The sequence below is a fragment of the Oxyura jamaicensis genome, chromosome 4 (assembly GCF_011077185.1).
Source record: "Oxyura jamaicensis isolate SHBP4307 breed ruddy duck chromosome 4, BPBGC_Ojam_1.0, whole genome shotgun sequence".
In the NCBI taxonomy this organism is placed as follows: Eukaryota; Metazoa; Chordata; class Aves; order Anseriformes; family Anatidae; genus Oxyura; species Oxyura jamaicensis.
In genome coordinates, this window is record NC_048896.1 from 2,627,326 (window position 1) to 2,652,583 (window position 25,258).

The following is a 25,258-nucleotide window of genomic DNA, read 5'->3' on the forward strand; positions in this document are numbered from 1 at the left end:
CATCCAAACAAGCGTTTGCAGTTGCACTAATGGAATCTGTTTGATCAAAAGGAGTCTTGGAGCACTGACCCAAGATGATCGCCCATGGCAGAGGTGGTCTTTGTAAATAAGTTCTGTAGTGGTAGTGAAAGTTTGTAATACAGGTGATGAAAAGAAGACGGCCAGCAGAGTGTGAACAGGGGCAAGTATCTTAGCTTTGTCAGGGAAGGAGAATATGGGATGAGTCCCATTTGGAGACCGAGTGAATAAACCTTGGTTTGGAAACACTTTAATTTGGGAGCAGTGCTAGAAAAGCAAGACCTCTACCTGTTAAGAATTAGTACACTTAAACTGACGAAATTACTTACCTAGTCACTAGAGGTAGTAACATGAGAAGGCAGAGGGACAGGAGAAGAAAATATTTGAGCCTTTTAGTATGAATAAACTTTACTTCGGTAACAATAGCACGGGTAGTACTGTTGTCAAAGTTCTTTTACTTGGTTGGCCACACAATATATTTTACTGGGCTGTCCATGATATTTTCAGGGATGATCAGTTCGTTCATGTTTAATAATGCGTTAACAGCAGCAGAAATCTGACATTTATTATGCAGGATTTTACTGAAGCTCTTCAAACAGTTATTTTGCTATAGATGTATGCTGTTATCTCTCAGGCTCTTTCAAGAAAATTTGATGAATATTTCTGGATAGTATATTTTCATTTCTGTATGTTCTTTAAACTTTAGGTTCCAGGTATGCTCTAAGAAGGGTTAAGTCATTTATAGCACTCGGCTTAAACAGGAAAGCCTGTTAGAGCTCAGTTACTCTATGGGGAGATCCTATCATCACCTGAATTCAAAAAGGAATGTGGGAGAACTCCCTGCTTCTAAGCGTGAGGGCACCATTTCAATACTCTTCCTCAGCTGCCTTATTTGAACAGTCTTCTGCATTGTCTGTAATAAGTACTTAACTCAGTAAGGAGATCAACTGCTGTAGCTGCCCCTACGTCCTGTAGCAAACTTAGGTTTGGGCTATTGTAAGGTCTATCATAATTGTTTATTTTTATAATTACAGAGAGAGCAGGAACTGAGGGGCATCATAGGTAACTGGGATACTAGCATGCCCTGCTGATTGACACGTGGACTGTTGTGCTTTAAGGTTTTCTGGCTGCTTCCAGTGGCAAACCATCTACTGTCCACAGTAGAAATGGCATGGTAAAAGATGATAAATGATTCTTTGCATTGGTACACCTGGGGAATATTTGAAGGAGGGAGGTGGAAAAATTAATGCTTGTCCCCTGAACATTTTAAAACTTTATTAAAAATCCTTACGTATTGGAATATATGTTTTATGGTCTATGTAGTTAAATACAGAGCAGGCAGGCTTAAAAATAGAACCAGCAGACTTCCTGTCTTTCACATGTGAAGTATGCAGTTATGTTTCGTGACTGCTTACTGAGGTCACGTGTGATTAAATATCTTTACAGTATACCTAAAGTAGTGATATTAAAACACAAGCACTAGAATTCCAAAAATAAATCTGTTTCCTATTTGGTTATTCAGAAAAGATTTAAAGTCTAAGATATTTCAAGCGTCGGTTTCTGTATTTCATGATGAGAAACTGCTTTTTAGCTGTGGGAAAATTTCTCCATCAGAAAGTTTGGTTTTAAATAATAAAAGCAGTCTGAAGATTGTTCTTTTTTTTTTTTTTTAATGCTGAATCACTTACTCCTAAAAGATATGTTCATCTCCAAACCTTAGATGAATAACTTCAGTGTAGGAAATCAAGTTATGTAAATCTAGGTAAGTATGATATTGAAGAAAGTTTTGACAGGTTCCTCATTGTTCTTAAAATCCTCTACAGTTTTCTTGTGATATCTATATTGCAATATTTGTCCTTTACATCTAACACAATCTAGAGCTCCCTTTCACATTTTAACATTTTTGCAAACATTGACATGCTAACATTTCAGCTTCCTTTCTTATTTTGAAGAGCTTTGGTTACAATGCTACAGCAGCCGAGATTATTTGCAAGCGTAGATGTAAGTTGCTTTATACATGGTCTTCATTGTGAAATAACATTTAGTTTGAAATTAAAAATTTCCATTTCCTTTTCCTTAGAGTTACCGAATGACTACTGTGGTTTGCTTCTGTGTCTTTCACTGCAGTTGAAGTTACCACAATGTTGAGTGCACCAAGGAAGTGTACTTTTTAGTCTTGGTTAATTCTATTTGTTTTTCTCTACAGAGAGCAGGGGACACAGTCAGTGGAGATACTGAAAGGTAATTTCTTCTGTTAATTTTGTATTTAAATAGATATACAATCTATCTATGAATTACATGTAATTTTTGTAAAAATTTAGTTGCAATATTTGAGGAATAAACTTTCAGGTCTTAGACAAGCATTAATACCATTTAGTAAATGACACAACTGCTAACTATATCAAATATGAAGATAGATTACAAAGGTTGAATTTACTTCAAACCACATCAGATGTAATATTATTAAAAATTACGAGGGTAAAAAAATGATCCTACTACAAAGTAGCAGATGTCTCCCCCCAGCTTTTTTTTTTTTTAACTTATTTTTTCAGAATTAGTTTGAGGACGAAAATGCATGACTAGCTTAATATTTGAAATAACAGGCAGAAGTTTCCAATGAACATGTAATTCACTATGGACAGAAGTTACTGTTTATAATTGTCTCATTTGATAACTGCTAAGAATGAGGACTTAAGTTTCTCTTACATTTGAATTTAGTCAACTAATACTAATGAATACTATAGTAATTTTGTCTTCATTTCCTTTGCCGTTGAAGTATGTACCAAATATTTCAGTTGCATCCAATGTATCATATTTAAAGAAAAAATTGAAATAACAGATACTTGGGTATCATGGAATGCCATAATCAAGGTTTATTGCAGTGTGCTCTTATGGAGAATTATTCTTTTTTGGTCTTTTCATCATATATGGCCTAAACTTGTTTACAAAGCTAAGCCATGCACTGAATACCAAAAAAAACCCCACCACATTTCTTTACAATGCTTTCATCAATTGAAACGATTTATAATTGGCAGTTTTTTTCAATAATATAAATTTTACTACATTACAGTTAAAACCCTGAAGTACAACAAAAGCAGTTGTTCGTCACTAAACACAAGTGACCTGGTGCCTGATTTTTCAGGATTGTCAGCATTTTTATGTCTTTGTATTAAACATCGTAGTTTGCATGTTTCAAACAGCATTCAACTAAACTGAGTAGTAGTGTTATCTCAGACAAGAGTAAAGATGGAGTTAAAATGAGTTGATCTTGGGTAAAAATCTATTTTGTCTTATAAGGGCAGAAGACTCTCTATTGACACCATGGAGTAGTCCATTATCTCAACATCTAAATACAGGTTCTTATTTTTGCAATAAATTAAGTATAGTCTGACTTGGTATTTAGACCAGTTCAGAGCTAGAGCAGCATCCATCTTGTAAAATAGGAATTATTGTATGAGAAGAAAAAATGTGTCTTTCTTATTTTTATTTTATTAAATAGCAATTAGATTTCACCTTTTGCCCTTCTTACATTGGAATTTTCAGAAGTTAAGGGTTTCTGGAAATCTCACCTACTTACTGTTTGGACCTGGTCTTCTATTCTAACTCTGTCATGCCAGATGATGCTATCCTATTCTTCCCTCACATTTGTTTCTTGTTGCTTTTTGATACTCCCTTTTACATCCTTCCTCATCCCAGTATGGCTGCTCAGGTGCCACCCATCTGACTTTCTGCAACCCCCTTTTTCTGTTTTTCTTCTCCACACCCATAGTTTCTTGCAGTCACAAGGAAGAGGTGCAAAGAAATTTTGTTCTTCTTAGAGCAAAACATGCCTAATTCGAGAGGATCGCACATGCTCAGTTTGGCAGGGGCATTACAATCCAGATGGAGCATCCTTGGTGGACAGGACATAAATCTCTACTGGACCTCTGCCATATTTTCCACGGACATATGGCTTAATGAAATTTTGGAAAACTTACATGGGCCTAGCAAATCATGTTCTTCTATAGAGTGATTCTCCCTTTTCTAATCTTTCTCCCACACATTTTATATTTTATGTCCAAAACAGGATTGTTTTGTATTTCTCAAAACTTGGAAAAATATTTTAAAAGAAGCAGAAAAATATCTTCTTACTCCTAATCACCTTCTGTTAAGGGCTCAAATAATTTTAAATGAAAATATTTCAGCTTAAAATCAGCTGAGATAACAATACCCACATAATAATGTTTTGGGATGCTGGAGACAAACACTGGCTAGCTTCATATATTTGGGTAAAATAACTGTACAGTCAATGAAAATAAGACTATTTATGCAGTTTTCATGATATGATTGCATTATTTGTCTAAAAAGAAAATGCCAAAAGCTGTGAGAAAGATGCTTTTTGCTTGGAGTAGAATATACATCGTTCTGCAGGGAATATTTACCATAAACCTTAGCCAAAACCAAACACTAGCCAAACACCAAAAACCAGATGAGTGAGAAATACGAGACATGTTTCTATGTTTCTATGAATATCTAGCTTAGCAGTAGAATGTAAAGCTGATGTAGTAGCTTTTCTTAGACTTGAGCAGAAAAAAAAATGAGATATTTGTACATTAAAACTCTCTTCAGAACTTTTCTGGATGTGTTTGGCCCTGCTCTATATGTAGGGCTAGCTAAATTTCCACTGTCCATGCAAAGCATCCACGCTCCTCGTTGTCAGATACTGGCCATTCACACATTAAACTCTACCCCTTTCTGACCAATATAGAAAATTTGAGCTGTACTTTTAAGCAATACTGTGTATAGAAAAGTAGGTCACCCCTGGAGAATTTGAAACTCACTTCTGAGCAGGTGTCATGATTTAGGAAATTACCCTCTGAAATTGCAGGTAGAATCACTAAATGTGTGAGTGCACCTAGGTTTTAAGAAGACAAGCCAAATTAAATTTTTCCTGAAGAAGCAGCTAATTTGTTTTCCTTTCTGCCAGAAGCAGTTCACCCCGTTTGTTATTGTTTCAGGGCTGAGAAAGTGGTAATAGGCATCTAACATGTAGCTGCTGCTGCAGCTGTTCTGCGCGCAGACCTCTGACTGTGCTTAGTGTTCATCGTGTTCTTTGATCTTAATTTTACTTTAGGAAAAAAATATCTAGTAATAGGAAGCCTTGACATCTGTGAATTCTAGATGTACGTCTGTAACGTAACCGTGACATCATTTCAGGGACCTTGGGTTTTGAAGATCTTACTAACCTGCTAACCGCAGAGGCCTGCCAGGAAAAGGAGGCAAAAAGAATGGTATCATTCATGCATTGCCCAGTTGCTAGCTGAATAAATGGTTTTTATATTCCTTTATGACTGCTTGCATGTAGAAGTACTACTCAGCTCCTTTTTCATAACAGGCTACGTCTTTGTAAATATTAATACCTAAAAATGTTTATCATCTCAGTGGCTGTGACATGCCATTTTCTAGTTCGCAGCTGCTGTGCACTAATGGAGGTGTTACTCAAACTCTGTGTTTTGGATCCCCCTATGCTTCTAGATATCCAGCTGACAGCAGGAACTGTCTTCAAATGCTGGCTTCACTGCAGTCCCTAATGCGTAAGCAGTGGCTTCAAAATTCTCCCTTGAATCTTCTGTGCAAGGATCTTGAGATCCTACATTTAGGTAACTTTACGAAACAGGGACTATCTTACAGCAGACTCGCAACAAAAGCTCTCAAAGTAGTCTGTGTATCAAGTGGGACATTCCAGATGGGTCCCCACTCAGAATGATCAGAGAAGGTTATATCGCTGCAGTAGTGAAATGCACTACTTAATAGTTTATACCCTGTTAAGTTATTTCTGTTCCAGGAGTAAGCTCTGCTAAATGCTTGTCTTTTTTTTATTATTTTTTATTTTTTTTAAATTTAATTTAAGCATACTGGAAATTTTCACAGATTACAAAATTCTTTAAAAAATGTATAATCAGAAGACAAATTTGGGTTGCTCTGTTTGGTCAAATATTAAATACAAATCAAATAAGTGATTAGTATCTAAAATGATTTTCAAATCAATGGAAAATGTTATTAGCCGCTTATTATAATTAGAATCATTTTATATTGCTTCTAGTTTATAATCCCTTACTGACAGAGCTCCCGTAATCAGGGGCTTAAGAAAGTAAACAATATAAATTGTAACTATTCTAGATATCAAAGACTAGGTAAAAGGTAAAGAATATTTAAAATAATTATTCTTGCTTCTCGACTGTATTCATGGCCATCCTTTGGGGATTTATTATCTGTATCCTATCACCTGTGGAGAAGCCAAAATGATAGCAATCTAGCAAGATACGTCAGTTTGTTCAGATAGACTTAAACCTTTCATTTAATGGTGGATTTAGTGACCCTGAAGGTAATACAAAGAGAATTGGGATATTATAATTAAGAGGACTGATAATATGTAACAGTTATTTATCTGATCTTTTTGAGCATTGCTTATGTGATCAAGGGATACTTCATTTATATGCAGCTGATTTAGTCAGTTCTTGCTTTCAGTAGATATTCTGAACACTATTCCTTGCTTGATTATGGGACACTCGAAGAATTGTTGTTGTCTTTATATGGTAGAAAATGAAAACATGTTCCTGGAAGGGAAAATAGGAATGAGTGTCACAGTTGCACTTTGTTTAGTAATGCTTAATAAATGAAGAAATAACAAGTCACTTCTGTTTACTAAAAGAATCAGTTTTTTTATAAATAGAAAATGCAGGATACTCATAATTTTGGTGATGCTTTTAAATGGCTATAACTGCTCTGATAGCAAATGTGAAGAGAGGTGTACATCTCTTCTGTTGATTTCATGTATTCAGTGTTTGGTAGGTGACAGTTCTCAGCATTTATTACAAATAATTCAACAGGCGTGCCTGTACTTTGAGATTCTTACAGCTTTTATCAAATACATTGAACTGGAACATATAGAACTGCTATCCCTCACCCTTTTGCTTTTTTCATTCTAATTCACTATCTCTATTTTCTAACCATAGCACTATTTCTCGTTTGAAATCCTGATTACAAATATTAGCCATATATTGCACTTTGATTTGTATGTCCTTTAAGTTGCAAGTCAAAAGTCACAACACTTACTCGAGTCCTCTGAATTTGGTGTTTTAGTTCCACCTATGTCAGTTGTTTCAATTCTTAGCCTTTATTATTTAATTCTTAGCCTTTCTACTTTAGCTCTATGTTTAGCACCATTCTGATGGAATCCTGAGTCAGTATGCAGGTAATACTGACACTGGAGATAGATTGTATTTAACCTTGAGTTTTTATGCCATATTATGCAATGATTGATTTTGCAAATGTCCTAAAATAATTGGTTTGATTTGTTGCTCTTTTATTAGATTGGTACAAGTTACTCATAAGTGATTGGTCCTCCTTTTTCTAGCTTCTGGAGTTTGTTTCAAAAATAGTATTATACATGGACATGAAAACAAGCATTTAGAAGATCAGCTGTCTTAATTGATTTGGGAAATAACAGTCTAGGCCGTTATAGCCATAAAACTCCGTATGCCTTTTCCCCCCTCTTCATTCTTTTCCCTTTCACTTCTGTAACAACTGCTTACATATAAGGAAAGGTGAGGAATAACTCAACCAAGTATGACGCAGATAAATTGAACAGATGACATACTAAGGTTCCTTTATGTATAAATTAATTGGTTCTGTCACCACCATGTAGAGAATTTACTTGTCTGAAGAGAAGGAAAGGTCAGCATTTCTTCTGTCGTCTGTGGATCTGAATATTTGAGGAATAATTTAATTTTGGAAACAGTATTTGAGAGACATAAAACCTTTTTAAAAAATCTCTTCCAGACTGTTGAAAGTGTACCCAAATGAAAAGTTACACTCATTGTACATTAGACCACATATTCCTGACCTTTCATAAGATAACTTTTGAACAGTTTTCAGAAGGCTGATGGCAGGCTATTTCTATAACTACCAGATTTTTGCTGGTAAGAGTCTACGATTACTGTAAGGAGGCACATTGTTGGGTTTGCATGGAAGCAAATAAAACTTGACTAAGGAGTTCTCAGATAAAAAAACAGATGTATTATTCATATTGTATATTGGCTGAGAGAAAGAATGGGAGCATTGAAACTGACACTTTCCAGATGGGTCAAAGCTGTGATTAAAGAAACAGACCAGAAATCAGGGGGAAAATGCCCAGCAGGATTGAAGTGCATTTATGGCATTCTCATGGGTAGACAGAAATGGAGCATTAATGACAAAATCTGCCTTGCAGCGGTTTGGGCTTCTGTCCGTTCCTTTACCAAATGTTGTAAGTTGAACATTTTTGTTTTCAGTTGTTTCTTTTAATCCTTGTAGTCTCCAGGCAGCTCAGAACTTCTAAGACTTACCTATTAACTTTTATAATTTTAATTCAGTGCCAATGTTAGGCATCTTTTTATGCATCTATCAGTGTTATCCCATCTTTTCACTGCAGTCTAGAAATTTCCTTTGATTCAGAACCAATAGATGCTTTAGCTGACAATACAGTAGTTGTTTATACTGGTAAATTTAATTCTTAATAATGGAAATCATTATATGAAAAAATACCATTTCCTGTCTTGCTGACTGAAGCCAGCCTATTGTTTACTGTCAATTGGCCGACAGATTTTTGGGAATATGTTAAAATGTCTGTAGTCCTTTTAATTATTTTTTTTAAAAAATCTTTCAGTTTCTTTTCAATTGTTGCACTCTTTTTCTATTTATATGACATATGGAAAAGCATTCACATTTTTAAGGCTTTCCCACCTCTGTTGTTTCTTACTTTTTAAAGCACAAAGGGAAAAGAAGAGTATAAGAAATTCTGTGCTGGGTCAGACAAAGTTGACTCAGAGTCAGCACCATGTTTCCATCAGTGCCCAATACTTGCAATTGTATACGGGTAGCTTCTGGTGATGCTTCCCTGCTTTGTTAGCCTTTAGAGAACTCCAGGAGAAAACTAATAGATAATAATTTAATAATATTTGATAATAATAAATAATTTTAACTTAATAAATTTAATATTAATAAAATATAAGTAATAAACATTCATAGATAATAATTTTGCATCTAACATCCATATGAATTTTTGGGATCCGCGGCATCCTGTAGCATCCTGTAGCAAAATGATATGGAACATTGCTGCAGGATGCTGTGGATACCAAAAATGTTAATTGTGTTAATGAATGAAGGTTCAAAACAAAAGAGGCTAACTGCAGATCTTCTATAACTTAGGGGCTTATATAGCCCCTTTATTGAAGGAGACAGTGGGTATCTGTTTCCTCAGAAATCTCTTGAGTTCATAAACCTCCATAACATTCCCCTTAGTTGCCTTGGGAGACAGATGAGTTCCTTTTCAGCTTTCCTCTATCTATCCTCGTTGATATTGAGGAATCAGAACTGTATGCTGTCAAAAATGTTGGTGTACCAGTGCTGTATCTGTACTGACCTAACAGCCTTCACTATTGCAGTGTATCAAAGCAGGTTAGGAATACAACTGCTGCTAAATATCTAGAGAGAGATTTTTGTGCACATAGTATTTATATGAGAAACTTAGGCAAAAGATGTCCCCTTTTTTTTAATGAGAGAAAAATTAACAAACAGTGCTGCTGAACTGGGGCTGTCTCGGGCATTTCCCAATCTACCCTGACACGGTTTGCACTACCGTTGTGTCAGAATGCTAATCATTCATCCTCAGAAAACGGAAACTTTCCTGGACCTTCTCCGGGGATAAAGAACTCAAACTGCTCTCTGCAGTTGCCTTTCTGAGAAGTAAGCAGCATAGCAGTTTCTCTAACAAGCACAATGTTTCTCTTAACAAGCACAATGACTAAACTGTAGCAGCAGTTGGAGCCTACATCATGCTTCGTTTGGGACAATTTACTTGGTTGTTCTCTTACCAAGACTCGGTTTCTATTCTTTACATCAAGATTGCGTCTGGGCACATGAAAAGTGATCACTAGACTTCCTTCCAGCAAATGGAACTGGTGCATCCCATGTTTGCCAACCTAGAAGGCAATGTCAGGATATCACTACTGCAAAAATATTACTGATTTTCTGATTATCTAAATAATCTTTCTTTAGTTAACTGCCAAATCGCTGTGGTCGTCATGAATTTCCTGTTTTGAAGTGCTTCCAGAGCATCAAAGAGGAGGTGACAGGGAAAGAACTGTATAGACTTTCTTTAGGTGCAAACATCTGACAGTCACGTCAGATTTGGCCCGACAGTTACATGCTCGTTAATGTCTTACTGCTTATAAATCTGCTTACCTATTACTACAGTTAAGATACCGAGAAAATAACTCAAAGGAAGATACATATTTATCAAACCAAGGATAATTCAAATTGCTTCTGTAATGACAAGGGAAGGAACCAAATCTGTAGTGTATGGAACGTGTGTAGGTCTTTCCTAGAAGTCAGACTATCAGTTCAAATACCTTTCCATACGCTGTTACATTTTAAAATATAAGTAACTCCTAAGACAACAGTCCTACATTATTTATTTATTTGCCTTTCTGTGTTTTTTTTTTTTCCTTTTCCTGAATAAAAACATTTATTCTTTCCTAGATTATTATGAACTCTAGGAGTCCGTTATACCTGTGGCAGATGTTGCAGCTGTATGAAATGCAGAGCTAACAGCTACCCCTGCAACTAAAAACCTATCATTTATTTCTCCTGAGATTCACTGTACTCTTTTGGTTACTTTTGAATTTTGGCTGATGAAATTTGGGTATTTTTAGGCCAATAATCGAAGTAGATATTCTCAGATGATTTGTCTTTTTAAATCAAAATATTGAAAAATTTTTTAACACGAACAACATTCATTGAAACCAATGTGTAAAACATCATGTTTTAGGTGCTACATTTTACATAACTTTGAAATGTGTTTATATCTAAAGGCATACATTTGGAAATGCATTGCGTGTGTGTGTGTGTTTATTATTATTCAGATGATTTTTTCCTGTAGTTATTTGACACCTTTCCTCTTCTCTGTCCCAGATATGCTAGTTCAGCCATTGACCGTCAAGGAAGCACATCCATGAGGAAGGTAATGATTTATAAAAATACTTTAAAAAAAACAATCAATTCAATTGGCATACTTTAGAAGATACTAGAGATACTTGATTTTTTCTGTATTATGAAAAATCTGAAAACAAAAACCTAGCAATAATTTCCGTATTCAGAAAAGTATCTCCTGCAACCACAGCAGGTTGGTGTGTATGTAGTACTTTTAGTTAAATTTAGTTAGATCCTTATTATGTGTTCTAAGGTGTGTACTAGTTTGAGGAGGAGGAACATCTGGGGAGAATGTTGGCCGAAAGGAAGAGAAAATTTTAAAAACTCTTAAGATATTTAAATAGTGTTCATACTATGACAGAGATACATATAGGATCTAGATTTTCAGTGATACAGGATTTCCATTTTCAAAGAGTTTTACAGTGCCAATTTTAAAGGTCTTTAATACAAAATATATAGACATTTTTATCATATCATATTTTGGCAATTACTTCAAAGAAAGGACAAGCAGTGGAAACTTCATTCATAGAACACCTGTTTCTTCATTGTGACTTAGTACTTGGCTTGCCTAAGTAGGCACTAAGTAACTTTGGAAAGCTACCAGATGTTGTTCTGCCTCCCAGGGATTTATGCCGTGATGCTAAAAACCAGCAGTGGAAGGTGTATGACTATATTTCCTGAAGTTTGTGAAAACCTGTGGTTGTGTTTTTTGATATATTGATTCTACCTGCCAACCCCTGCCTTGCCTGCTGCCTCCCCTGGCAAGCACTCGAACCTGGCGCTGTTCCTCAGGATTGTGGTACCGCACATAATATGCTACATGTAATCTGAGGAGATCAGCACTCTGATTTGTGTACTTTACTAGTGAATGCACTGATTGCTATGTTCTGAATGTGTTTATGTTCTTCACTAAAAATTCCTGCCTCAAACTAGCAGAGGTATTTGCAAGCAGCCTTGCATTAATAGGCTTGGTTCCCTTCATCCTGACAGGTAACTGAACCTCTAGTCTCCAGGGCATTTCTTAAACAGAGCCTAACTTTTCATGTGGTGGCTCTGTGACACCTAAACAGCTCTCCTACTGCTTCACTGTGATTACGTTGATGTCTCATTAATTTAGCTTCATGTAGCACAGATTCAGTTCTATCACTTTTTTTTTTTTTTTTCTGTGGCGTGCTTCTGTTGGGGGTGAGGTGGGGGTGGGGACATGCATTTTGTTTAATACTCTTGCTTTGTGTTGTGGTTTTAAGATGAGAACTTAAATGCTGACAACCACAGTATGTTCTCCTATCATCAATCTGTTTCCCATAGCAACTCTGACTTGTTTTAAGTTGCAAGTTCTGACTGTTTTCCTACAGTTTTTACCACAGCGTTAATTATGTGGTAGTTGCTTTATCTCTCAGAATAGGAGGCTTGAATTCTCTAAGTTAGCAGTGCTAATTAAGCTTTTGTTCCCAAGATCCAGCAAATGTTTCACTTTCTCTAGTTTTCTTGCTTTGAATGCATTGTGTGTATGCATAAACAAAGCGTAGTAGGATTATTTAACTTAAGTTTTTGGAAGAGCTGATGTTTTCAGCTCTCATTGATTTGTTGTACTTGCATTTTTGTTACTTTTAAAACTGCAATTCTGAATGATACACACCGGTTTCTGGTGAGCGCATATCCTAATGTGTATATCCTCCAGCTGTTCATTTTCTTGCAGCTCTTTAATTAAATTACAGTTTTCAGAAGTGATTAAATATACAGGGTTCTATTTCATTACTGTATTTTTTAGCCTAAATTGTGGAAAAATGTGATCTCTTATTCACAAACAGACACCTGCTCTATCCTAACACATTTCTATGCAGAAAGAGGAGCACTGACCAGCTTCTTTCAGCCACGGTCACCACAGGACTCCTCTTGGCACACTATGGCCAGTTCTGCTGCTGCAGCTTGCAGCACATCAGTAAAACATCACTGTTGCTGTGCAACTTTTAACACCTTCTCATAGCTTTAGTTTTGTTCTTTCATTTTCTGACTTTTTTTTCTTCCTGTAGCACAGGAACAAACATTAATCTTTGCCTTCTCTAATGCTCAAAACAAGGAGATAAATTTGCAGCTATCAAGGCAATGGCGAATATGCACTGTTAGCCATACAATGCATGTACACTTACAGAGCTTGTCACCTGTCAGAATTACAGTATTTTTTGTGTGAAGCATTCATACTGCGACTGACTGGGAGAACAACCTGAGACAACCAGAACACAGGATGAAGTTGAGACAGTTTGTCTATGGATGTGCAAGCTGGTGCTCCCTGAGCCAGTTTTCTCCGAAATAAATTACTGATCTCTGCAAGACAATAGAAAATGTCTGTGGTGTTCAAAACTGTGAACTGGCAATTGTTACAGAAAGGTTAAAAATAGGCCTGAGCATGTGCAAAACCACTCCTCCTCCACCACCTTTATTTTAAACTAAACTTTGCCTCAGCCTCTCAGGTAGCTTGGGTCCTCTTTTCAGATGTTGGCTTTTAATAGTGATTAACGTGCTTAAGTTGGAATCCTCCATTATCCTAAATATTAATGTAAAAAAAAAATTAATGCTATTTTTTACTTGAGTAATATGGTATTTATACTCTTACGTAATATATGGTTTCACAGTTGCTAAGTTCACAAGTTCACCCTTGTGGCATGCATTTGCTTTTGGGACATGGTGATTCCTGAGTTTATATCCTCGGTTTTCAAATTACTGCATGCCCATTCTTAATGATGAGATTGCAAGTGTAATTAATAAATGAAAAAATTAGATTTTGATTTGTAGGTTTAGCACTGTGTTTTTTTCTTTATGATGTTTATAATAGTAAAAAGAGAAAAACAACAAAAGTAAGATCTTAAAATAGCTAACCCTAAGATACCCATGGAGATGGTGGTGAAAGCTAACTGTTTCTTGTTTCTGCTACTACCTGCATTGTTTTTTCATAGTTCCTTTTTGTTTGTTTGTTTCTTACAGTCATTCCATTACGCTTCCCTCAGGGTAAAATCCAGAAAATGGTCAAAAGGTAACTTATTTGAGGTAACATTTTGAAAGCAAAAAATGAGAGTTCTTTACTGATGGTGATGGTCAGGATCAAATGACAAAGTTCAACTTAATTCATCTATTTCTAATTTTGATACTAAATGCCAACGTAAAATTACCAAATAAAACTTTAAAAGTAGCACGGATATTATACGGCTAGAGTCAGTGGTAAACTTTCTTCTGACTTGGGTAGCAGAAAGGCAGTGTCTGTGTATTTTGCCATTTCCTTCTGCTCTGTTTCTTTTTCCTTTCGTGGCCTGTTTGAGACCGTTAAAACAATGAACCTAAGAAAAGTGGTTAGAGCGTAATAAATTCATATGAATGTATATGGCCAGTGATCTTTTTGTTGTTATTATTATTCTATTATTCGTTCAGTCTCCTAGGAAAATTTCCTTTACTTTTACTATACTTTTTTACTATTTCTAAATCTGACCAGGGCACAGCACTATATGTTATTCTAAAAAGAGCAAAATGTTAAGAGATTGGTTGAGGAATGTTGCAGAACAATGGATTATGTTTTGAGGTCATCTAAACTACTTCACTGTTTCAAATCTGTAGAACAAATATAATTATTGTAGCAATATAAACTTGATTTTTCAAAGAAAAATGTCCGATATTTTAATGACATTTCCTACAGGCTCTTTTTCAGGAAAAATAATACCATAATTAAGAAAATTGTTCTTAATGTTTACAGAGGACACTAAAGTGTTAAGCCTTTTGACTGAGATCTATTGAAATAACTGAAAAAAAAAAAAAAAAGAAAAACTACAACAGCAACAAAAAGACACTATCTTTTGCTGATGCTGTGCCTTCAAACAGGATTCAAAGAGTTTAAAATGTTATTCTTCAATAAAATTCAGTATAGTAGCAATGTACACATGTGCATTTTTATGGAAATTGAATATTTTTCTTTTTTATTGACTATAAAAATTGACTTAAAACTCCCAGAATTTGGCAGGCCTACTAGTGATAAAAGTAGCAACAGAAGATATATGGAAGAAGTAGTGTTTATATCAATATACAGATTATGTCATTCTCTGAGTTTCAAATTCAAAGCTAAATGAAATATGTTTTTACTTTGGAATGATGATACAAATCTTAATCAGATAAAAATGCAGCCCTAAAAGGAATGATCCCTCTAGCGACTAAAGAAGCCCCTACAGAAAAAAGGTCCTTTTGTTTCTTATTCATCCAGAAAGCAAAACTGCAGAGCATTGTGGAATTTGGAAACTGTTCATTCAATCTTCTCTCTGAAACTGGAGAGGATTTGGCTTGAAGGATTTGAAATTGATTTATCATTAAAAATTAGTAACGTGCTCGTATTGAGGAGAATAGCATCCAGAGAGATGTCTTACACTATCGTCACATTCTCAGGGAGCTCTCTAACGAGTGGGAGCAGAAGACGGATTTCCTGCAAAGACTTGGGGCATGGAGATTGTGAAGGCTGGCTGTGGAAGAAAAAAGATGCCAAAGGTTATTTCACACAGAAATGGAAGAAGTACTGGTTTATTCTGAAGGACTCTTCCTTGTACTGGTACACAAACCAGAATGTAAGTACTGTGTTTGGAGAAAAAAAAACTTTAAACCTTCAGCTTTAGCATTCTTTTGAATAAAGTCTATTTTAAATATTTGATAAAATATTAGAGAACTGTTACTTTAATTACCATGTCTGAATCACTCAAGCTGGAAGTACTTCACTTGGAAATATTTTTAAAGTCTCCAAAGTTGAAGCCTAAGCCTAATAAAATAAAAGAAGTTCATGGTACTCTTAAAGTAATGAATATGCCAATAGTTAATATTTTTTCCACAGATAGTATTTGTTTGGAATAATACAGTGTTTGCATTCAGCTGTCAGTTTGCATTCAGTTTCAGTTGTATGGGGGGATGTGTAAAGTTTTGCCCTTCACGTCAGTTAACCATTAAAGCAGGTATGAAAATTGTAATTAGCCAATCTTGCTCTGAAAGTTGTTCTTATGTCGATGTTCCTCTTGCTTTTGCTGAATTATTCTGGAGTCTGCAATTTCTCATGTGTAACACATTGTGCTTGGTGACATGTTATTGAAAACCAGTGGACCTACACTTGTGCAATCTGGATATCTGTGGGAATGGAATAATTGAGGGAGGGCAGGGCAAAGACCATTAGATGGCTATTCTCCTGTTTGTTTGCATTGAGCCTCATTGCCTATTCTAAGCTCTCTGTGTACAGCCTAATTTGATTTACTGGTATTTTGTCTATATTTTCAAGTGACAAGAAATATTTTCTAGTTGTTATTTTTCCATTTAAACAGTGGTGAGCTCCCTTTAGGAACCTCCTCATGGTCTGCACAATCATGGCTTTAAAAGGAGACATCCACATGACCGTTGTAAAGTGCAGACTACATGATGAAAAAACTGGCAGTTTTCCTCTGTAGCTGTTAATGACATGAATGCTATCTTAGGTGCTGAAAAGTTTTGTGTAACCTTCCACAAAGGGAATTAGGATGACTGCAACTCCTTTAAGAAGTTTCTGACATTTTATGATCAAGTAAGCTGAATGCTTAAGTAAAACCATTATGTAGAAAATATGTTCAGTATTTTAATTGATTGGATAGTTTTTCTTAGTATAAGTCCTAAATGGCTACTGCTTATTTCTCTCTTTAACTGTATGTTCGTCTTCACCATCTTCTCTTTTGACAGGATGAAAAAGCAGAAGGATTCATTAGCTTACCTGAGTTCAGGATCGATAGAGCAATTGAATGCAGAAAAAAACAGTAAGTGATGTGTCAATTATGTTTATAAATCAAATGATCATTCTTGGAAGTATGTTATACATGTAGTACTGAAAACTTGCAGAGAAAACTTTAAAATTTGTAAACAACACATTATAAGACTGCTTAAGTTTTAGTGTTTCTCTTTAAAAGATGCAACTTAATGTAAATTCCATAAGCTGTCTTCCAAAGAATTGGATAGCCCTTTGGTCAGGCCCTTTGGTCACTTTTCCAGATAGACCAGTTCCAAATTCAGTTAAATAAGTAAAGAAACGAAACCAAAACCAAAACCAACCAAACAACAACAACAACAACAAAACAGCCAACAAATAAAACTTTCTCAGGATGTACCTTGTTGTCTTCTAGATAAGAATCACATATGCAAGAAACAATTACCGTAGGAAATATCTCAAATATCATAACAAGGGATGGTGAATATAATTTCCATTTATGGAGGAAGTTTATATACCCAATACTGAGTTACTCTCAACCGCTGAAATATTTAGGTTCCAAATACAAAGCCAACATTGTGTTTTAAAGTCTGTTTCTTGTGCACATATTGCTGCTACTGCACTACGCTCCCAGTAAAAAGCATATGTTAAGCTTTGCCACATATTTAATAACACTCCTTGGAAATTGTTTGCAGGCTGTGTTGGAATTGGAAGTCATAGCTGTCAAACAGTAGGTTTAACAATTCTAATGCTTTGAGACTAGCAATTCACCAGTATCTCCTGAATTATTTGCAGGCTTCATCCAGATTTTTAAAACTTGCTGCCATCAGGAGCTATATAGAGCAGCATATAAGATACTGTTACTAAAGCTTTCCTAGTTATAACTAAACATCCTGAATTTTTGTCATGCTTTTCCAAGGACTAAACATGGTTTTGCTCTGAGGAATACGTTCCACAACTCTGAACATACATACAAGAAAATACTGAGGGTGTAAATTACAGTAGAGAGTGCTGATTAGAAAATAAAACCTCTTCAATTGCTTGTTCTTGTCTGAAGGTGTTATTACTGTCTGCCTGAGAAGAAGACAGTGCAATTTATACTTCCATTACTCCTTTCAAATGAGGGTATCTCTGCAGAAATTAAACATGAACTGAGCACTATAAATTCCTCTGTGGAACAAGTAGATATTAATAATGATATTGAACAAAAATGCAGGAGAAAATAATATCCTTTTGTTAGCATATAAAACACTTAGCAAATTTCAGTGAATTAACGAAGATCAAACAGCAGGTCATTGTGCGCAGCTAGAAATATCTTCCGGAGCTTTGCTCTAAGCATTAGAACACATTTTCTCAGAACACTTCTCACAGGACAATTTCTGCAGGGTATATGCAAAGAAAAAACTCTGATTAACTAAAACTTTGCACACTACTGAAAGCTTCAGGCTTTGAATACTTTCAAAAAGAGGTAGGTCCAGGGGTAAAAGTATAATGAAGATGTTAATAGCATTCCCTTTGGTCCCTGACCAGAATTGCCCTTTGATTTCTTCCTTCATGGACTATCATTTACATATTTCCCACATCATAAAAACTACGCTTTATATTTGCTGCTATTTTACCTGCTCCTCCAAGATTGCACAGAAAGTAAATCCAGTGTTCCATTCATTTACATTTCAGTATATCAAGCATATATGAATGGAGGGCACTGCTTGTGTTAAAGCTCTACTCTACAGCCTCTATAAGTGCATATCGATCCTCTTCTACGTTGTCTTACCAAGGACAGGACTGATACTGCCTGATTCCACTGAAAGGCTAATGATCCTTGTGAGCCTAGCAACAGCTTTCTGTGGTCTGATTCTTCTGCATTCCTTTTACAAATAAGGTGGTGGTGACCCATTCTGAACGAACATAGTCTGGAAAAGCTCTAACTTACACTTCATTCTTCTCTCTGCTAGACTACAAGAAATATTTCAGCTAGGATTTTCTTGCCTCCTTTTAAAGAGGACTAGTGAAAGACAGATTTTACAGGATTTGTTCTCACTTCTTTCCACTTTAGGATATATTTGTCATTTAATAGTGGGTTTTTTGTAGGTGTTGGAAGTCATTGCAAGCTTGAAATCTGAAAATATTTGTCTGATCGGGTTCTTACTTCCATATGATTGAGTCCATTTTAACACCAGTGCAAAACTCAGTAAAGCGATTATCTTGACAGTTAATACGGATGGGGAAAGACACCTAATTCTTTATTCTTTTTTCTTTTTGCTAGGTCCATATGTTTTTACATAAATTAAAATTGTCTGAAAGAGCACTTAGTATCTTAGTGCATAAAAGAAGTCCAGCAAAATCACATTAGTTTTCTTATTTTCAGAGCCATCACTGTGAAATGTTCCAAACAGAAGACTTACCATATTGAACAAAGGAATTTGAAGTCTTGTTAAAATAATGTATTTTATTTTTAGAGTTTAGAATTGTGTTTTCCAGAGTTTTGTCGGATGGGAAATGCTGTTTTACAGTGCGACTGTTACTGATGTTCATAGGATACATTGAATGAAATAGTGTTAAGAAAGCTTTGACAAGAATATATCGTCATTGAATGCATTATTCTGTACGGTCTAATGATTTGCCTCATTAATGCATTTAATGAAGGTACCCTGATTATTAAATGAATCATGGCATTATCTCAGACTGGTTTAACTCTCCAGGCTATATTTGGATGGAAAATGACCTTGTCCCTGCTAGAGGCAGTTTCTTGCTTTCACACTGCAAAACTTCCCATTGCTTTTAGGAAACACCTGAATCGAATGAATGAATATTTAGGATGTTCTTCTCAGAGTAGCATTCCTAAAAATTGAAATACACTCCTGGTCCCCCATTAGCGGCTTAGATGACAGCAAACTGGGGACACACTCAAGGGCAGGGCTGTCATTCAGGAGGATCTACACAATCCAGGTGTATGGGCTGACCAAGGGCCTTTTGACGTTCATCAAGGACAATGCAAAGCTCTGCACTTGTGAATGAGCCAAGCCCCTGCTGGGAGCTGAGTGGCTAAGGAGCAGCGCTTCTGAAATGGGCCTGACAGACTTTGTAGACAGCAAACCAAACAGCATCCTGTTTGGAATGCTCCAAAACAAGTCAAAGGTAAAATTATACATATCATTCTTCCACATTATTCATTTTTATTTACACGTACAGAATTATTTCCCTGGAGAGTTCTCTGCAGTTCTTAATGCTATTGTGTCTAAAAGCTTCTCTAATAGTAACCCTTGTGACACTTCTGGAAAGTGAAGGTGGATTTATTGTTGCGTTTTGCAGCTCAGAAACAGAACTGCAAAATACTTTAAAGTATCCACAGATCTGGGATACCCATTTCATTAAAATAAAGACCTGTTTTTCTTCAGAGTATATAAATAAATAACAGTACAATATATTATTGCACATATACTCACCATATAAGTAAATTTCAGCATATCAAGCAAAAAGACATTAAGGAACATTTATATAGTGACTGATATTTAAGTCTGCTGCTGTGACTCGGAGTATGTGAGAACTCCTTTACATAAGCAGGAAGAACGGCAGCATGTAGCTGACTTATCCTTGAAACAATTCTTGTTCTGTCTCTATTTTATGACACATTCATAAATTCTGTAGCAACTAAAACAGGAGTGCTACAGAAAGTAGCCTCATCTGTTGTATAATCATGAATTATCTCATAAGCGAGTTCATTCTGCACCTTAACTGAGGAAGAGTTCCTGTGAGAATGTAGCATATAATTACAGATTGTATCACAATATATGAGCATAGTGGAGCCCAAATTTAAGGTCTGCTTATCGGACATATTCTGACTATTAAAAGGTGAACTTTGAAACTCTATTATTGGCATCTTAATGCTTTTACGTATGTACATTTCCTGTCTAGGAAAATAATCCTGTTTACAAGCAGAAACTCCATCATGTGATATTCTAACAGGATTAATCAAGAGGATTAGAATCTCCAGATCCACTACATAGTCCTCTCCAATTCAAGCCAATTCTTAAATCTCAGGGCTGGAAGATGGTTGGTCAAATGGAAGACTAGAAGGTGGAGACATTGCATAGAGTTCCCAACCAACTGAAAAGAGTAGTGACATCAGGGAAACGAATGTACCCATAAAAGAAGACACGATGCTTAGATCAAAATCTCTTGCATTAAAATCTTAAAATTCAGTACCTATAATTAGCAAGTGTATGCCATCTAGTGGGCATCAGAAAAAAATCCTTCCTGTTCAGGGATTTCCTGTGTTCACTATTTCCATTTGCTAAAAAACAAGCTGTCTGTTGTTTCAAAATTCTGTATTAGTATTTACAGTACGAGCAAGAACATTCAGCCTTTTTGCTTGCATATTTCTTGCCAGCTGGTATTAACTAGTAAAGACTGTTTTGATGGCCTTTTTACTACAATAGAATATCATATTCTTATAATAAAGGTCTTAGGACATGCTTTTAATCAGAATACGCAGCTAGTAAGATTAGGATCTGCAGTTGAAATTACCAATTTCCAAATGCTAAAACAATACTTAAATATTTCTTACATCTTTTTATGGATGTAAGATGTTTTATGATGATCCTCAGAGCAAAAGTAAACTTAGCCTTTTAATATATGTCTAATTTAATGGAAGCTACAGAGAAACACAACTCTGCTATCTCATTCTTCTGTAGAACTTCTGTTAGGAAAGTCTGTTACTGTATGCATTTGTATTACCAATATGCATAACAAAGTAGATGTTCCAAAGTGAAGCTTCTTCAGCCTTCATTTCTTGTTTCTGAAAACTGGAATATATCATAGTCATTAAAAAAACAGTCAGTTGCATTTAAGCTATTAATAGTGGAAAACATGAATTACAGGTTTTTCTTAATGCCACGTGTAATGATTCCTAATCTAATTCTTACATCTAGTAATTACTGTATAAATGTCAGTATTTTAACCTAAATTCTACAAATTAGAGTTGTTGGTTTTTAACAGTTGCCAACTAATAAAAATAATACTCTTTATTGGTCTGAGTCTGTAGTTTCCTCGATACTCTTTTTAATTATATTCACACAAAAAAATCCTAAGAAATATGGTTACCGTTGTTAGTAGTTTTCAAATAAATGCTCAGCTGAGGAGAGAGAGCTTAGGAATTACACGATATAAAAATGGTTTTCATTGATGCTTTTCTATGAACTGCAATCGCTCATGCTGCAACATGTGAGCTTGATTATCCCACACATGTACTCTGTTCAGCAATGTAATGGTTTCTGTATATAGCCAGCCTAAAGTGAAAATCAGAATTTATCTCATGAAATCATCTGTATGGAATTGAATTGCACTGACCAGAGGAGTGGTGAAGGAATTGACCTTTGAGAAAGGAGAAGGTATGTTAGCTGTGCAGAGAACAATGTCAGTCTACCCTTCTGTCATGCTGCTATTCAGTACCACAGGTCAGTGCTTTCAGTAGTGCAGTATACTACTAATGTGCTAGTTACACAAGTAAAAGAGCGCATAAATTAATTTAAACCTGTTGCGATACACTTTTGGAACTACTTCAGTGGTTTATAATTTGACTAGCACTTTTCAAAGAACTTCACTCTGTAAATTAACCTCTGCATAGACTGGAAATCAGCAAATGGGGAAAAAAAAAATCTGTCTTTTTGAGCCCCAAACTAACTGTGAGAACAGACTGTGCTATAAAAAATTGTGAGATACATATAATAGACCATAAATTATGATGCAACAATAAAAATAAGTGTTTCATCTAAATAATGTCAACTCTGTTGCTGGATGGCAGTCGAAGAACTATTAACTATTATTGACTCATGTTGATCAGAGAAAAAATACAGTAGAGATTATTAGATTAAGATGAAAAGTAGATGGAATACAGTTTATTTTAGAGTAACGTCACAAAGCAATTGCTGGAGTTAGAAGCTACTACTTAGATGAAGACTCTTTAAGGAAAGCTTTAAGGAAAGCTCTATTCCCTAGAGCTTTCCATTAAGCATAGATTGCGTGAAGACTGTAGTTAGGAATTTTTAAAAATACATCTACATTGGGAAACATTCATTTCAGAGGTCTTGGAGTCATATGACTCTGTAAAGAAAATTTGAAAATGCTGCATTTTTAATGCTGTCTCCAGTTGAATGCAATTACCAGCTGGTTATTTATCTCTATATTCCTTCTCTTCCTTCTTTATTAATGTAAAATAAATTTTTGGATAAATTCACAGATATCTTCAGTAATATATCTGAAGTTACGGTAAAGATATGAGAAAGTTAGAGTAAGTTGGCCATATTTCTTTGGGTAGAACACAAACCACAGTCCTCTAAATATGTGCGAAGAGGTGGTGGGATCAAACTCTTAGTTCTTTAGTTTATGTTTGGGATACGACTAATATGTACTTAAATTTATTCATGAAGATCTTCAGATTGATGGACCAAGTTTTTAATGTACAACATCAGCATCAGTAAACAGATCAGTAGGAATCCATTGGTAAGTTTATTCAGCAAGACACTCAAATGAGCATTCAAAATGCCCATTAGACCTGTAACATGCTGAAGAATTATAGAGCAGGTCATTCTGTCAGTCTTTTGTATCTGTAGACAAGCTGTTTGAAATAAAGGTTATTTCATCTTTGTGTTTATTTTCTAGTGCCTTCAAAGCATGTCACCCCAAAATAAAGAGTTTCTACTTTGCAACAGACTGTCTAGAAGAAATGAATAGGTAAGTTACATGTTCTTTATCCTGGTACTCCAATAATATAAACTAATATTCAGTCTTACATAGAAATGTGCTCCTAAGCATGATGTAATGCTGACAATGATCTCAGGACAGCCCACTCTAGTTCTCCACTGACTTCAGTACATACAGCATTACATTGCATGGCTTATTTTGGTTGCTGGATTTTTTTTTTTTCTCATGCCACATGGCACAATTCCACAAAGGCATGTTAGGAAAGTTAGTTGTGTTGGTCACATCTGTGTTCATTAAAACTTTTATCACATTTCTGATTTTTTTTTCATCAAAGCTGGTAATATTCTTATTATGGGCTGTTTCTGGTATATAAATAAAATACAGGCATACCAAAGCTTATACTGAGAGTAAACCCATCCATGTGATGGGATTAGATAGTCTTAAATTGGCTGTAATGGTAATCCACAGGAACCTAACACCTAAAACCAATGAAAAGCAATTTGAAGTATTTTTTTAAACAGAAATGGGACTGAACTAATGAGATGCATTTATTTTTCATGACAGAATTCTTTTAAATAAATACATAAACGTGATCCATTCTATCACTCTCCTATCAAGGCTAGCAAAGTTCTTTTGGCGGTGTTGCTGTGTGTTGTTAAATGTCCTTGGTTGTGCTGGGAGAGCATTCAAGGCCCTGAACAACCTGAACCAAAATTAAAGTTGGCCCTGCAGTAGGTAGGCTGTGGGAACAGATGACCTCCTGAGATCTCTTCCAACCTAAATTACTCTGTGCTTCTATTCTGTGATTCAGTGATGAAGACAGAGGTTAGATAAAGGTGGGAAGGTGCCTTTGAGGATCAAAGGCGGAGTCAGATGTTCTACCTCCTCCTGTTACTTCAGGAATTTGTTTATTCAAAGCTGTGGTAAAAAGCAAGGACACATGGGACAATGTTACCCTATTTTGAAGACTTAAATCTTTCATTGCATAGACCACCAAAACTTTGAGATTTAGTTAGTTCATTTTGTTTGAAAACTTAGACTGAATCACCTTCAGGATACAGCTGGATTTTTTTTATTTGGAACAATAACGTCGAGAGGCTACTTTTAAACTATTGATGTATAAGATTAGCTGTATTGAAACAGTTCACACCAGTTCATCACTGATGATGAGGAGGAGAAGGTTCAATTCTCAGTAGTATCTCACTGATATAAAAATGTATCAATTTTAGGATGTAAATTTGCAAAATATTTTTTTCCCAATGTTAACACTGTTTTATTGTTCAGTTATATAATCTAGCTGAGATTTGTTTTGTACAAAACTGAAGTCAGGATCTTCAGCTGTTTTTAAATATGCATGGTTTCTACATTAATTTTAGCTACTTTGATAGCTATGATCTGTTGAAGTGCCATTGATCCTCTCTCTCTGTTATACCATAAAATGTTCTGACTCAAGGAAAAACAGGAAGTCTTGATGTACATTCAATAAAACATCCATTGATTTTCTTACACTAGGGAGACAGGGAAACTGTCTTTATGACAGTTTACAGTCGTTGTGGAGCATAACGGTTGAAGAGGTGCCAGGATCTGTTTTCCTATCATACTGCCACATTAGTTTGGAATTTACTAGAGCATTTTTTCTGACTTTTTGCGTCTGTTTCCCATGAGAGAGGACAAAGAAGGGTAAAGTTCCCCTTGAACTCTTTTCTGCAGTATTTTTCCATCAGAAGTGCTTTTCCTGTGGAGTAATTGTAATTCACTCAGCAACCCAAATGATGGATTACA

At 35.4% G+C, this 25,258-nt stretch overlaps 1 protein-coding gene across 5 annotated transcripts in view; it reads left to right on the forward strand.

Annotated features, from left to right (window-relative positions):
* The window catches only part of LOC118166082 (connector enhancer of kinase suppressor of ras 2-like), a 182,454-nt gene that overhangs the window by 138,067 nt on the left and 19,129 nt on the right, over nt 1–25,258 (forward strand). For all 5 annotated transcript variants that reach the window (XM_035324688.1, XM_035324690.1, XM_035324686.1 and 2 more), the window contains exons 14-19: nt 2,225–2,259; nt 11,011–11,059; nt 14,011–14,059; nt 15,451–15,626; nt 16,753–16,826; nt 23,435–23,506. In XM_035324688.1, the coding sequence (XP_035180579.1) occupies nt 2,225–2,259; nt 11,011–11,059; nt 14,011–14,059; nt 15,451–15,626; nt 16,753–16,826; nt 23,435–23,506 (455 nt within the window). The remainder of the gene's footprint in view (nt 1–2,224; nt 2,260–11,010; nt 11,060–14,010; nt 14,060–15,450; nt 15,627–16,752; nt 16,827–23,434; nt 23,507–25,258) is intronic.